We start from the raw sequence: 11,689 nt of genomic DNA, 5'->3' as shown, positions 1-11,689 counted from the left end.
ACAGGAAATAAATTCTCTGAGTCCTGTGCCAATTTTGATCCTTTTGTCATCTTCCACCAACAAATTGAAGGTCTGTTTTTAAAAATCCTTTTTTATTTTTTATTTTTTGGATATCCACTGCCAGCATGCATGAACACATAATATTATATGTGCAATTCTATATAAAAAAATGTTCATATATATTTTTCAACTTTCTTTTTCTGTTGGCTTTTCACCTGTTTGATGATGATTCAGAAATCCATAAAGTAATTTCTGTTGTCATGATACCTAATTGTTGATCTTTCATTGTTAACTATGAAAGTGATTATGGTAATTGAGATTCCATCTTTAATTATCTGTTTGCAAATAAACTCTTTAGCTATAATAATCTTTAGCTCGAGAGGGTTAATATATCAATCATAGAAAAGCTGCAAGAAATAGAAAGCTTAAAGGGAAATCTTTTGAATTTTTCTTTTGGTGACTACAGGACATAACTTTCCCCTTTCTTTTTGAATGTGTGTAAATCTGACCTTCTAACTTACCATGGATAATCTATATTCTATAAATATGTTTGGTATATATGCAAGAATGTTTTTTTGAGGAAAATTATATCGTTTGATTCGTGCAGAAAAGATTTCCCTCGTATACATCAATCTTTGAGCCTGATATACACCGCATGTTGAAGGTACGTTTAACCCCTCTGCATATCAGTTTTTATTTTTTTGAGTCTGTTTTTTGTTCTTAGTGTATCATTTCTTATAACTCTTTTACATATGTTATTTTATTGTTTCATGAATGAAATTAAATTAATTTCAGGAGAAGCTGTATAGTCTTGGCCCTTTGGACTAGATGTATAAGGCAGATGATTTTGAGGTGGAGCTGCTGTCTTATGGGAATGTGAGTAACTTTTAAGTAAATTTTGTTTGTTTGTTGGAAGCTGCAACAGTTCAGCCACTTATATAGGGACTTGGTTGTACATTTACCACTATACCATGCCATATTATCATATTTCTTAATTATCATTCATATATATATATATGCTTGATTTTTTGTTTTATAAATGATATAAACAGGTGTTTATCAATGTGGCTCAAGACAAGTCAAGTTGGGGCATTGCTTACACCGGAATGAAAATGAAATTTTCTGGTAAGAATTGTTTGTACTTCGCCATATTTTTTTATGGCTTAAATTTCTCATATGCCCTTTAGCTCTTAATCATATTTTTTTTTATATCTCCATCTAGAGTTTAATATTTCTTATTCGCCTTTTGGCTATTCTTCGTATTTCATTCTTTCAGTTAATAACACTAGGTTAACTAGAAATGATGAATTATATATTACATGAGCATAATCACAGTTAGATGTGACACAACCCGAAAAAGTTGAGAATTTGCTTACACTGGAATTTTGTATCTCAGGAAAGTGGTCTCTCACAAACCATAAGGCGGAAATTGAGAAGATTTTTAAATTTGCGGGATCTTCAAATTGGGGGACCAGAGGCTTTCTTTGGTAGCCAAGGAAAACTGGTCGTGTCTAAAAACGAGCTTAAAGAAACTGCCAAGATAAACTTGGTGGTTTAATTAAGTCTCTAGATTTGTGTACTTGGTGACAAACTTGTGAAATTTCAAGAGCTGGAAAAAAAATGTTGGTTTAATATTTGGTAATATGTTTAATTAGACAATATTGAAATACTGTTGTTTTGTTTATAGAAAATTTAATTACATTCCATTTATTCTAGATCCAAGATTATACATCTTCCTCTAAATTGAAAGTATTGGCCAGAAAAAGAGACTACAGCTCTAATAAAATTCCGATGCAGATATTATAAAAATAATTCGGTCAATTGAATTTAATCTTCTCTAAATTGACTGATGCAGCCAATTGATCTACAAAATATTTCTAAATTAACTAAGAGTATTTGAGAAAACACAACCATACTTAAATATACTCAATAATTGTGGTTGTAATTTTACATTTTTAGTTTGAATAATATTTTTATAAATATACTCGATAATTATCATTCAAATTAAAATATATTTGAAAGTCATATCTCAAACTTGGGCAACTTATAAGCCAGTTAAATATAGATGTATAATGTATTATTGTCCGAACTTAATATAAATTAATGTATGATGTGAATTACTTAAATATTGTTCGAACTAAATATAGATATATTATTTGAGGAGGGATCAAATTACACCATAAAATGGTGACACATCTTGATACTATATTTTTATAAGCTATTTTTGTGATTTTAAAATCCGAACTGACGATCTGAACCGTTCAACATGATCTCCATATTAAAATGTGCTTGGAGACCAAATTAACATTTTTTGTAAAAAAAATTTAGTATTTATTAAGATATGTACAAAAATGTTGTTTTTATGCAATTTTGGACCATTGAAAAGTAACAATTTTAAAAAAAAAAATTCTAAATAAATAGTAATAAATTTTCAAAAAAATATAAAATTTGGTCTCCAAGCACATTTTAATATGGAGATAATGTTGAACAGTTCAGATCGTCAGTTCGGATTTTAAAATCGCAAAAATAACTTATAAAAATATAGTATCAAGATGTATCACCATTTTATGGTGTAATTTGATCCCTCCTCATATTATTTATTAGTTAAATACGGCATATGTAAAATTTGGCCCACTTTAAAGTTGGTTAAACTTTCATCAAATAAAGCATCTCCTCTTCGGCACCTGTAACGTGACAACATAAAATGTCATAGTCATCTGAATACAGCATGAAATAACAAAAGTACAAAGATCACAGTCTCTGAATCACAAAAACGTCGAAGACATACATAGACTCATATCTAGCAAATGTCGCGGGCCACCTAATCATCCTAATAGTATCCTCCCTCAAAAGATGGACCGAGCGGGCCGAAGTATCGGTCCATAGCCAGAATCATGTCTTGAATCTGCTGTGACTGCTGAGTCAGGCGGCTATCTATGGACTGGACCATAGCAGGCACCAGCTGGTGATCTCGGCGAAAGTCAGTGAGGAAACCCAGGATCTCGGTGCGGTGGTCATGGAGCTCCTTGCGAAGGTCAGCGAGTGCCTTATCCTGAGCATCCGCCCGCTCTTCCATCTTCCGGAACTGCTCATTGACCATCCTCTGCATTTCATTCCCAGTACTAGAACTCATTTCTTTGTGCCACCGCTTAGCAGCCATCTTTTTCGATTTCCTTATCTTAAGCTCGTCTTGGATCGAAGTTTGCCCCTCCTTAGTCCTAAGCCAAGTGTTTATGTTCCAGATATCGGTTGCAGTAAGGCTACCAGCACTGGAAATAACCCCCTTAACAAAAGCCTGGGCCATAAGTTGAGGAAATATTTCCTGACTGACTAGGTGATGTAAGAATTTTTGGATCTTTCCAAATTGTTCGACGACAATGGTACAACTTAGTAGGCCTTTGAGTGTGCATTCATCAGTATATATGCCAACCTTCTTGTATGGTTCGATCATGGTTGCTAATTTTGCTTCAAGCATAGCATCATTTTCTTCTTGGGAAGACATCTATTATGTTTAAGTTCTTCAAATTTTCTGTATCGCACAAGAGACAATTTAGAAAATGAGATTAGTTTAATTAAATACTGATCCTTGTAATGAAGATACAAAAAATAAATAAAAATAAAAGAAACAATATGGATCACAAAACAACTTTTCTGTATCGCAACGGGGCTTATCCTCTGGCATGCAGCACACACCCCTATGATCTATACAAAGTATTTTGGTACAAATTGAAACAACTTTGAATAAATTACAAAACAATATGGATCTTTGGATGGTGCATTGCGCCTTAGCATGCGACTGCAGATCCCAGGCCAAAGGCGTAGGGATATGTCAGAAAGTTTCAATAATTATTTTTAAGTCAAATTGAAGGAGTACAGAAAATGATGCATTCAATTTAATAATATTGTTTGCATGCTGAAATTACAGTTTTTGAGAACAGAATGTAAATATAGCTAGCCCAACGAAGCATTGGACCTGAGAAACATTTGTAAAAGTAAAGTAAATGGTGACACAATTAATAACTGGAGACTATGCTATATGCAATCTCAATATTAACTTCCAAAATTATAGTATCAATTACATTAATATTCAATCAATTAGGAATAATCTGCTGGATTAAATTTTGTGCAGTAGGAAAGCCTAACGTCTAGTAAAATAATTAGGAAATATCATGACGGCTAAGTAGCCTACATAGACCCTTGCAAGTAATGTAATAAAAAATCAATGAATGAATGAAATCATTTGCCTTTTAAATCAATCTCAAATTGTAACACTTGTTATTGCTTAATCACATGTCTTGATGTTACATCCAATTCTATTTATGAAGAGAGAGATGCAATTGAATATTCAGAGAAGAAAAGGAGTTCCTTTTTAGCGAAATAAATTTATTAATTAAGAAGATAAAATCTTTTGTTCAAAGACTCATATATTAAACTGATAAGAACTTGAAGTTATTGCCTCTTTAGAGTGCCTACAACTGATACTCTAATGTAAGCTCGCTAAAATATATATATATATATATATATATGCTTGAAAATCTTCAGTTTAAAGGCTTATATCATATCATATCATACCCAGAGCCATAAGAGCATATATCGACAGTGCAAATCTATAATGGGTAGATGCTCGACATGATACATATACACTGGAAAATATGTGTGTAAATGACAATGAATTCATCTAATGAAAAATTTACAGATGAAAACATCTTGCAAAGGGAAATGACGAAGATGAGAAAAAAAATCTCAGGTTAAAGACTCGAGGGATTTGGAAACGGTTTGTAATTTGAAGCAACTAAATTATTTTCTGTCTTTCATAACAAAAATAACTAGACATTAATTCAGGCTAGGCTTCCTTCTCTTCTTTATCTAATCTATAGTTCTAATTAGCCGAAAAAAAGGACAAATATCTCAAAATACAACTCGATGTGGAACAAATAAATAAAAGAAACAGCACTAACCTCCTCGTCTTCTTTTCGAATTCTGATAGACGAGAAAAAGATATGACAACTGTTATTTGAATTTGAGCGGACAAGTGAACGCTTAAAACGAGCAAAGATATGAAGAAGCTTAAAGTAATAATTCAATTCACTGTGCAGTGTGCTCTACGCTGTCCTTTCAAATTCGTCGTTCCAACTTCCAAGTCACGCTTTTTCCAGAAATTTTGACATTCTCCATAAAGACCTGTAATTATCAGTAATTGCAGTCGGTCTCTCTCTTGACAGTAATTATTATGACTAATAATATTAAAGAATACAAGTTCAACTTTTTCGGATAATTTGCTTTCGAATTGAGTTGTGATATTTGATTTGGTGGCGCAATGATCAAATGTAAATATAGTTTAAATTTAATGAGTTGGAAGAGAATCAAATTTAGGTAATTAGGTTAGCTGTTAACTGGCATGGCTATATAATATACCTTCTATCTTCATTTTAGTTTGATGTCTGACTAGATCTATCAGTATAGGGGTAAAGTTGTCAATATGTAAAGGAATATATATACATGCACAAATTATGTTAATGATTGATGGTGGCTGTAAATTTAAGAAATATTTGTTGGCAATTGCAAATATTTTTCAAGTTTTACATTTTTTTTTTTTTCAAGGATCATAATGAAGTGACTGAGGTTTAATCAAGGACGATATATACTGCATGCTTAGATTGCTTCATAGAAATCCAACTAAAACGGCTACACAAGTTCATCCATATCATTCTAACTCTACATTTTTTCGCACCTATTTGTAACTTTAATTGTTTTGAGCGTTTTTTTGTTTTTTCATTTACAGTTACAACAATGAATTAAATACGTAAACGGATCCGGATAATCTGATTTGAATCCGCTAATGATCTGGATACAGATAAACAGAGGGGATAATTTCTCAAATCCGAATTCATATATTTTTTAAGGTTCCGAATTCAGATATTTATTAAATACCAATGAATTAAATATTGTCTAGACCTAGAGGTGTAAAATTAATCTGGTGACAGATAAATATAACGGATAATTTTTCGGATCTGAATTCAGATTTTTATTGAATCCGGATACCAACTTTTCATCCGTTGCAGGGCTAACCCAGCCCATCCGGATACCAATTCTTTTTGTTCTGATATCTGGATATGAATTGGGCCGGACCAGCTTCCCCTACCGATTTCGAATATTATTTTTGTTGCTTATTAGACCAGCTTCTCCATCCCAATTCTAATGCATTTTTAAAAAATATTTTCATACAACTTTTTAAACTCGAATTAACTTTATCCGTATAACTGTATAAGACATTGTTTTATTTTATTTTTTTGCCAACTCACAACAAATATTATTTTATTGCATTTCAAACCTTTTGAAATTTGTTAACTAGTATTTATATCTTACAGGTTATATAATTAATTTAATTATCAACAATTATTCATTTCATATTCATATTCATATTCATAGATTATCTGTTCTGCATTCATATTTATTTAAGACAAATTTAATTATCTGTTATAGTTTATTTATCATCTGTATTTGTATTCGTTTCCATCCATTAAAAAAAGATTATTCATTTCATATTCATATTCGTAAATTATCTGTTATGTATTTGTGTCTATTTAAGACAAAGTTAATTATTTTATCATGTGTATTTGTATTTGTATTCGTTTCCGTCCATTAGAAGACAAATATGAATTTGATTTTAACATTATCCATTTCGAATTCGCTTCGTTTACACTGCCCAGACCCCTATTTTTCTAAAAAAAAAATATTTCCTTTAAAAAGAGGGCGCGGCGCAGGACAAACCTAATCGTTATTACTAATTATTTAATAACCTTAAAAAACACTGAAGGAATTACAACTATTTTTTTTAATACTACTTCCAGTTCTCACTTCTCGTCTAAACTGTCTTTCTCAGTCCTAGCTGCCACTGCCACCTGCTTTGACGGAGACGACAATTTCCTTAGACGAAGTTCCTGAACCAACTTATCCAAAGCTTCATCAGCTGAGGCCCCATCGCACCCCATAAACACCTCAGCCACCTCAGCTGGTGTCACATCTACCTCTCCGAGCATCCTCTCAATTTCAGCCACAGTATCCATCTTCTCCATTTCCACCTCATGACTAAGACCAAGGTAGTTCTTAACTAGCAACCGGAATGCAGCTACACCACAATATCCAAGCCCAATCTTTTTATCCATGCGACCGGGCCTTAGCAAAGCCGGGTCAAGCTTATCGGGATGGTTTGTAGTGAAAATCATCAACCTCTCGCCGACGCATGATGACCATAGACCATCCACGAAATTCAATACACCGGAGAGGTTTAAGGCCTCTCGAGGTTTAATCCCGAGGTCTTCTTCCATCTGCTTTTTGTTTCGATCTGAGAGGTCAAGTGTGCAGTCAATGTCTTCTATAACGATGACCGATTTGGGGGTGGTTGACACGAGGAGACGGCGCAATTGAGAGTTGGTATGGACTGCCGTTAGTTCCAGGTCGTACACATCAAACTCAAGCAGGTTTGCTATTGCCGCAACAAGGCTCGTCTTGCCCGTGCCTGGTGGCCCGTGTAAGAGGTACCTTTAAGCAACCAAGATATATGTGTTAACCAAAATTATTATCTGACTTAAAATTTATACAAGAGATTGAAAAACAAACTTTAAGTAAACATCTTCAAGTAGCATTTAATCAATTGACCAAATAGAAACTCAGAATTCTTATGACCAAAAAGTAATTTGAAATTTCAATTACTTACCCACGCTTCCACGCTCGACCAACCTGCATGTAATGATCCTTTCGGCCAACAAACCGGAGAAGATCGGCACGAATCTCCTCCCGCAAGCTTGGATCAAGTGCAAGTGTGTCAAAATTTGATGGGTGAGAGAAGGTACGGCTTGTCCAGCTTCGGTGAATGTCATCTCCCGGTTTGCTAGAGCGGTTTGTGTACAGCTTTCTCTCCCTCGACATGCTCTGCAGCCTAGCTGCCTCCTCAAGCACATAAGGTATATAAAAATCATGTACCAAGTTACGGTGCTTTTCATGAAATTCAAGTGTCAATGAGCGACGGGCATCATCAATGCCTCGATTTCTGCGGCCTGACCCCGATTCCGACCGTTCGTGAAAATGAGAGACCCACTTCATGGGAACACCTCTGAAGGTATCCTGCACTGTGTGTGAGTCTGGAAGGGAAGACAATGGAGAGGGAGTATTGCAGGGTTTGAAGAGACGCACAGTGCGGGATTCAGAGAGGCAATGAGCGCCGAGATAAAGCTGTGCGGAGACATATAGGTCATTTAAGCCGGAAAAGGTGTCGGAATCTTCTATGATGATGGTGTTGGTGGGTTTGAGATAGGTGAAGATGCGGGATAAGATAGTTTTGGCAAACATGCGAATTTCGGGGGGGATGTAGTTTATCAAAGTGTTGAGGACCATGAGCGTGGCAAAGAGAGAGCTCGCTGATCGCCAGTCTAGGAGCAGATCCCATGCTGTTGTCATGGATGGATTGAACATCATGTTTAATTTGGTGCTTGCAGTTTTTGACATGGGGGAATAAGGGGGTCTGGATTTATATATATACACGAGATTTGTATCTGCTTAAATTCTGTCCGTTCCTTATCTAATGACGACGTGTTATTTTTTGTTTCCTTTCTATATTGGTTCCTTTTTGGTATAGTTCCTTTAACCTTTTTGGTACCGCCAGGAAAATGGCGTGTTATTTAATGATATTTACCAGGAAATTTGTCGCCTCATATGGTAAATTCCTGTTTTTTTGTCATTTAGTTACCTTTTTCTTGTTTATAATTATTTTAGTAAGAAGAGCGGTGTTATTTTGAGAGCGAGAGAAGATTCTCTCTTATATCAAATTTCTCTTTATACGAAGAATTATTGTAATTAGGGTAAAAACTTAATTAAGTTGGTATCGTATATTTAGTAAAATGCTATTGAAGAAGAGGAGGGATCAAGTTACAACAAGTTACCACAATTATTTTTTACATTTTTAAAATCAAAATTATCGATTCAAACTGTTAGATGTGATCTCTACAATAAAATGTACTTGGAAACCAAATTTTACATTTTTTGAATTTTTTTTATTATTTATTAAGATAGGTGCAAAACTAGTTAAATTCAGACCATTAAATTTTGTACCCATCTTAATAAATAGTAAAAAAATTTCAAAAAATGTAAAATTTGGTCTGCAAGTACATTTTAATGTAGAGATCACATCTAACGGTTTGGATCGACGATTTAGACTTTGAAAATGTAGAAAATAGTTGTGGTAACTTGTTGTAACTCAAAAATTGTTATAACTTGATTAAAAATAACTTAGCTTATTGTCTTATTTATTTATTTATTTATTTTATGGTAACATTTTGTTTTGAGGATTGAATTAAATAAGTTAGGTCATTCTTACATAAATCAAATGAATTGAACAAAAATTAATAAGTAATTTTAAAGAAAACAAAAATTGAATAAATACTGTTTCATATAGTAAAATAATTGTCTGTGTGAAAAATGTGACTTTGTTTATGAAATTTAGATGTCAAAATCTAGCATGACATAATGATTTTTAGTAATATCTGCTATCATAAGTACTTTTATTGGTTTTGACATTAACGGAGAGATTTTAATTTGTATGTTTTTACTAATTTAATATGGGAAGTAAACCTTAAGAATGCGCGGTAACGACTACTAGTAAATTTGATATGAAAATATAAAAGTTTCAAATATCAATGTCGCAATAAAAAATCAAATAAAAAAGTCAATAAACCTAACCATCCTTTCATTCTCTTTCAACAACATTTAATAGTTTCCTTTTACATTTTTATACAAGATTTTATTAAGTTTCTACTATAATTAGAAGAATATTTTATAAATTTGATTTGAAGAGAAAACATTTTCTTTGAGCGTTCAATGACTTAATTAATTGTTGCTCTCAAAATAGCACCGCCTTAGTAATAATAAGAATGAGCATAATAATAATTATTATTATTGCCCTTAATTCTTATCTCACAATATGAGTTTCATTTCATAACCAGACAAAATACCGAAATTTTTAAATGTACCCTAATCCAAAAAAAGATAAACCAAAATAACACGATTTTTGAAAATTTCAAATTTTGACACGGCCGCATCCCAAGGTGCGGCCACCTTTTTGCGGGCCGCATCTAGAGGATGCGGTTAGGGCCACATCCCTTAGATGCGGCTACCCTTTTTTCGTTCAAATTGAACTGCCACACGAGAAGGAGACAAAAAAAATGATGCGGCCCGCAGAAAAGTGGCCGCATCTAGGTGATGCAGCCGTGTCAAAATTCAAAAATTTCAAAAAATGTAGTGATTTGATTTATCTTTTTTGGAGGAATGGTACATTTAAAAATTTCAGGACAAAATATGATGAAAAAGAAACACTAAAAATTGAATAGTTTGAGCATATATATGCTTTTGGTTCGATTATTGCTGAGTTTGGCTAGTATAACATCAGTGTCGTTTCAACCTATATAACATCAATTCTAAAACCTATCAAATTGACTTCAAACGGTGAATCCAAACTGTTCAAACCAATCTACTTCATTAGTTGTGCATTTACATGAAAAATTTATAACTTTTCGAATTTATTTAGTATTAAGTCAAGCGGTCAAATGTGTGAGTTTTTAAGTTAATTTTAATACATTCATTTTTCAATAATTTTACCGCTTGATTTGATACTAAAATAACTCGAAAATATACAAAAAATTGTATGTAAACGCATCATTCATAATATAAATCGGTTTGAATGGTTTGGATTAGTCGTTCGAAGTCGATTTGATAGGTTTTAAATTTGGTGTTATATAGGCTAAAATGACACTGATGTTATATTAGCCAAACTCATTATTGCTGTATTTAAACTGTCAGAACCTCAAAATAACTTTCCAGATCTAGTGAAAAATTGCTATTATTAAATAACTTTCCATGCTTTTGGTTTAATTTTTCATGATTTCTATATGGGAAAGAGAAGCCGGAGTTAGGGGTGTCAATGGGTACGATACGAGTAGGGTGAAACCATTTTCACATCCATATTCACCAAGAATTGACCTTAGTCATATCCTACCCATACCCGTTAAGAATTTGCCTTACCCTACCCTATCCATACCCGTTAAAATTAGCGGGTAACGAAACGGTAGTGGGCGAATAACGAATAATACAAATATAATAATTTTATTAATTTTTTAAATAAACCATCAAAATTTATCATGTTATACATATGCAATCATAATTACTAATATAAAATATAAATATAAATATGCAATTGATTCTAAGTAATAGTTTTTTATTAAGAAAAAAAAATCAAAATCACAAATATCTCTTCTAAGAAATTCAATTCCATAACTAAATAATAAAACATTCAAATAAAAAAGTAAAATATTTAGCATAATATTCTTTGTATGATATACTTACCCGTTATCCAATGGATACGAAATAACCTTTACCCGTACCCATACATGTTTATCTAATAAAAAAAATCCTTACCCATACCTATACCCGTTTATCTAACGAAAAAAAATCTTACCCATACCCGTCTTATCGAATACGATACGATTAAGGTAAACGGGTAAACGGATGTCATTGACACCCCTAGCCGGAGTAGCTAGGCAACGGAGGCACGATATAGAAATCATGAAAAATTGTTTTCTAAGCGTGATTTTCATAATATAGATTCTCCTGGTGAAATGATTATCACGTCCAAATATTA

General features: G+C 32.9%; 1 protein-coding gene and 1 long non-coding RNA gene across 2 annotated transcripts; one reads left to right on the top strand and one right to left on the bottom strand.

Annotated features, from left to right (window-relative positions):
• The first annotated feature begins 567 nt into the window (after nucleotides 1-567).
• LOC144575394 (uncharacterized) lies at nucleotides 568-1,469 on the top strand. Its single transcript, XR_013518437.1, has 4 exons — nucleotides 568-664; nucleotides 796-876; nucleotides 1,053-1,125; nucleotides 1,397-1,469. It is a non-coding gene; the product is annotated as an uncharacterized LOC144575394 (long non-coding RNA).
• A 5,211-nt stretch (nucleotides 1,470-6,680) lies between these two features.
• Nucleotides 6,681-8,529, bottom strand: LOC144575783 (AAA-ATPase At3g50940-like). Its single transcript, XM_078326030.1, has 2 exons — nucleotides 7,718-8,529; nucleotides 6,681-7,542 (listed from the first exon to the last, which is right to left on the bottom strand). Exons 1-2 carry the CDS (start codon nucleotides 8,503-8,505, stop codon nucleotides 6,855-6,857), a joined length of 1,476 nt encoding a protein of 491 aa, XP_078182156.1. The 5' UTR covers nucleotides 8,506-8,529; the 3' UTR covers nucleotides 6,681-6,854.
• Between the last annotated feature and the right edge of the window lie 3,160 nt (nucleotides 8,530-11,689).

Source organism: Carex rostrata, chromosome 24 (assembly GCF_964058835.1).
Source record: "Carex rostrata chromosome 24, lpCarRost1.2, whole genome shotgun sequence".
NCBI lineage: Eukaryota > Viridiplantae > Streptophyta > Magnoliopsida > Poales > Cyperaceae > Carex > Carex rostrata.
Note: the sequence above shows the minus strand (reverse complement) of the source record. Positions and strands in the feature narration are given on the sequence as shown.

Coding starts and splice junctions, on each gene's coding strand:
- LOC144575783 (XM_078326030.1), bottom strand. CDS start 8,505: ATGTCAAAAACTGCAAGCACCAAATTAAACATGATGTTCAATCCATCC. Junction 7,543..7,717: donor GGTCGAGCGTGGAAGCGTGG/GTAAGTAATTGA, acceptor GGTTGCTTAAAG/GTACCTCTTACACGGGCCAC.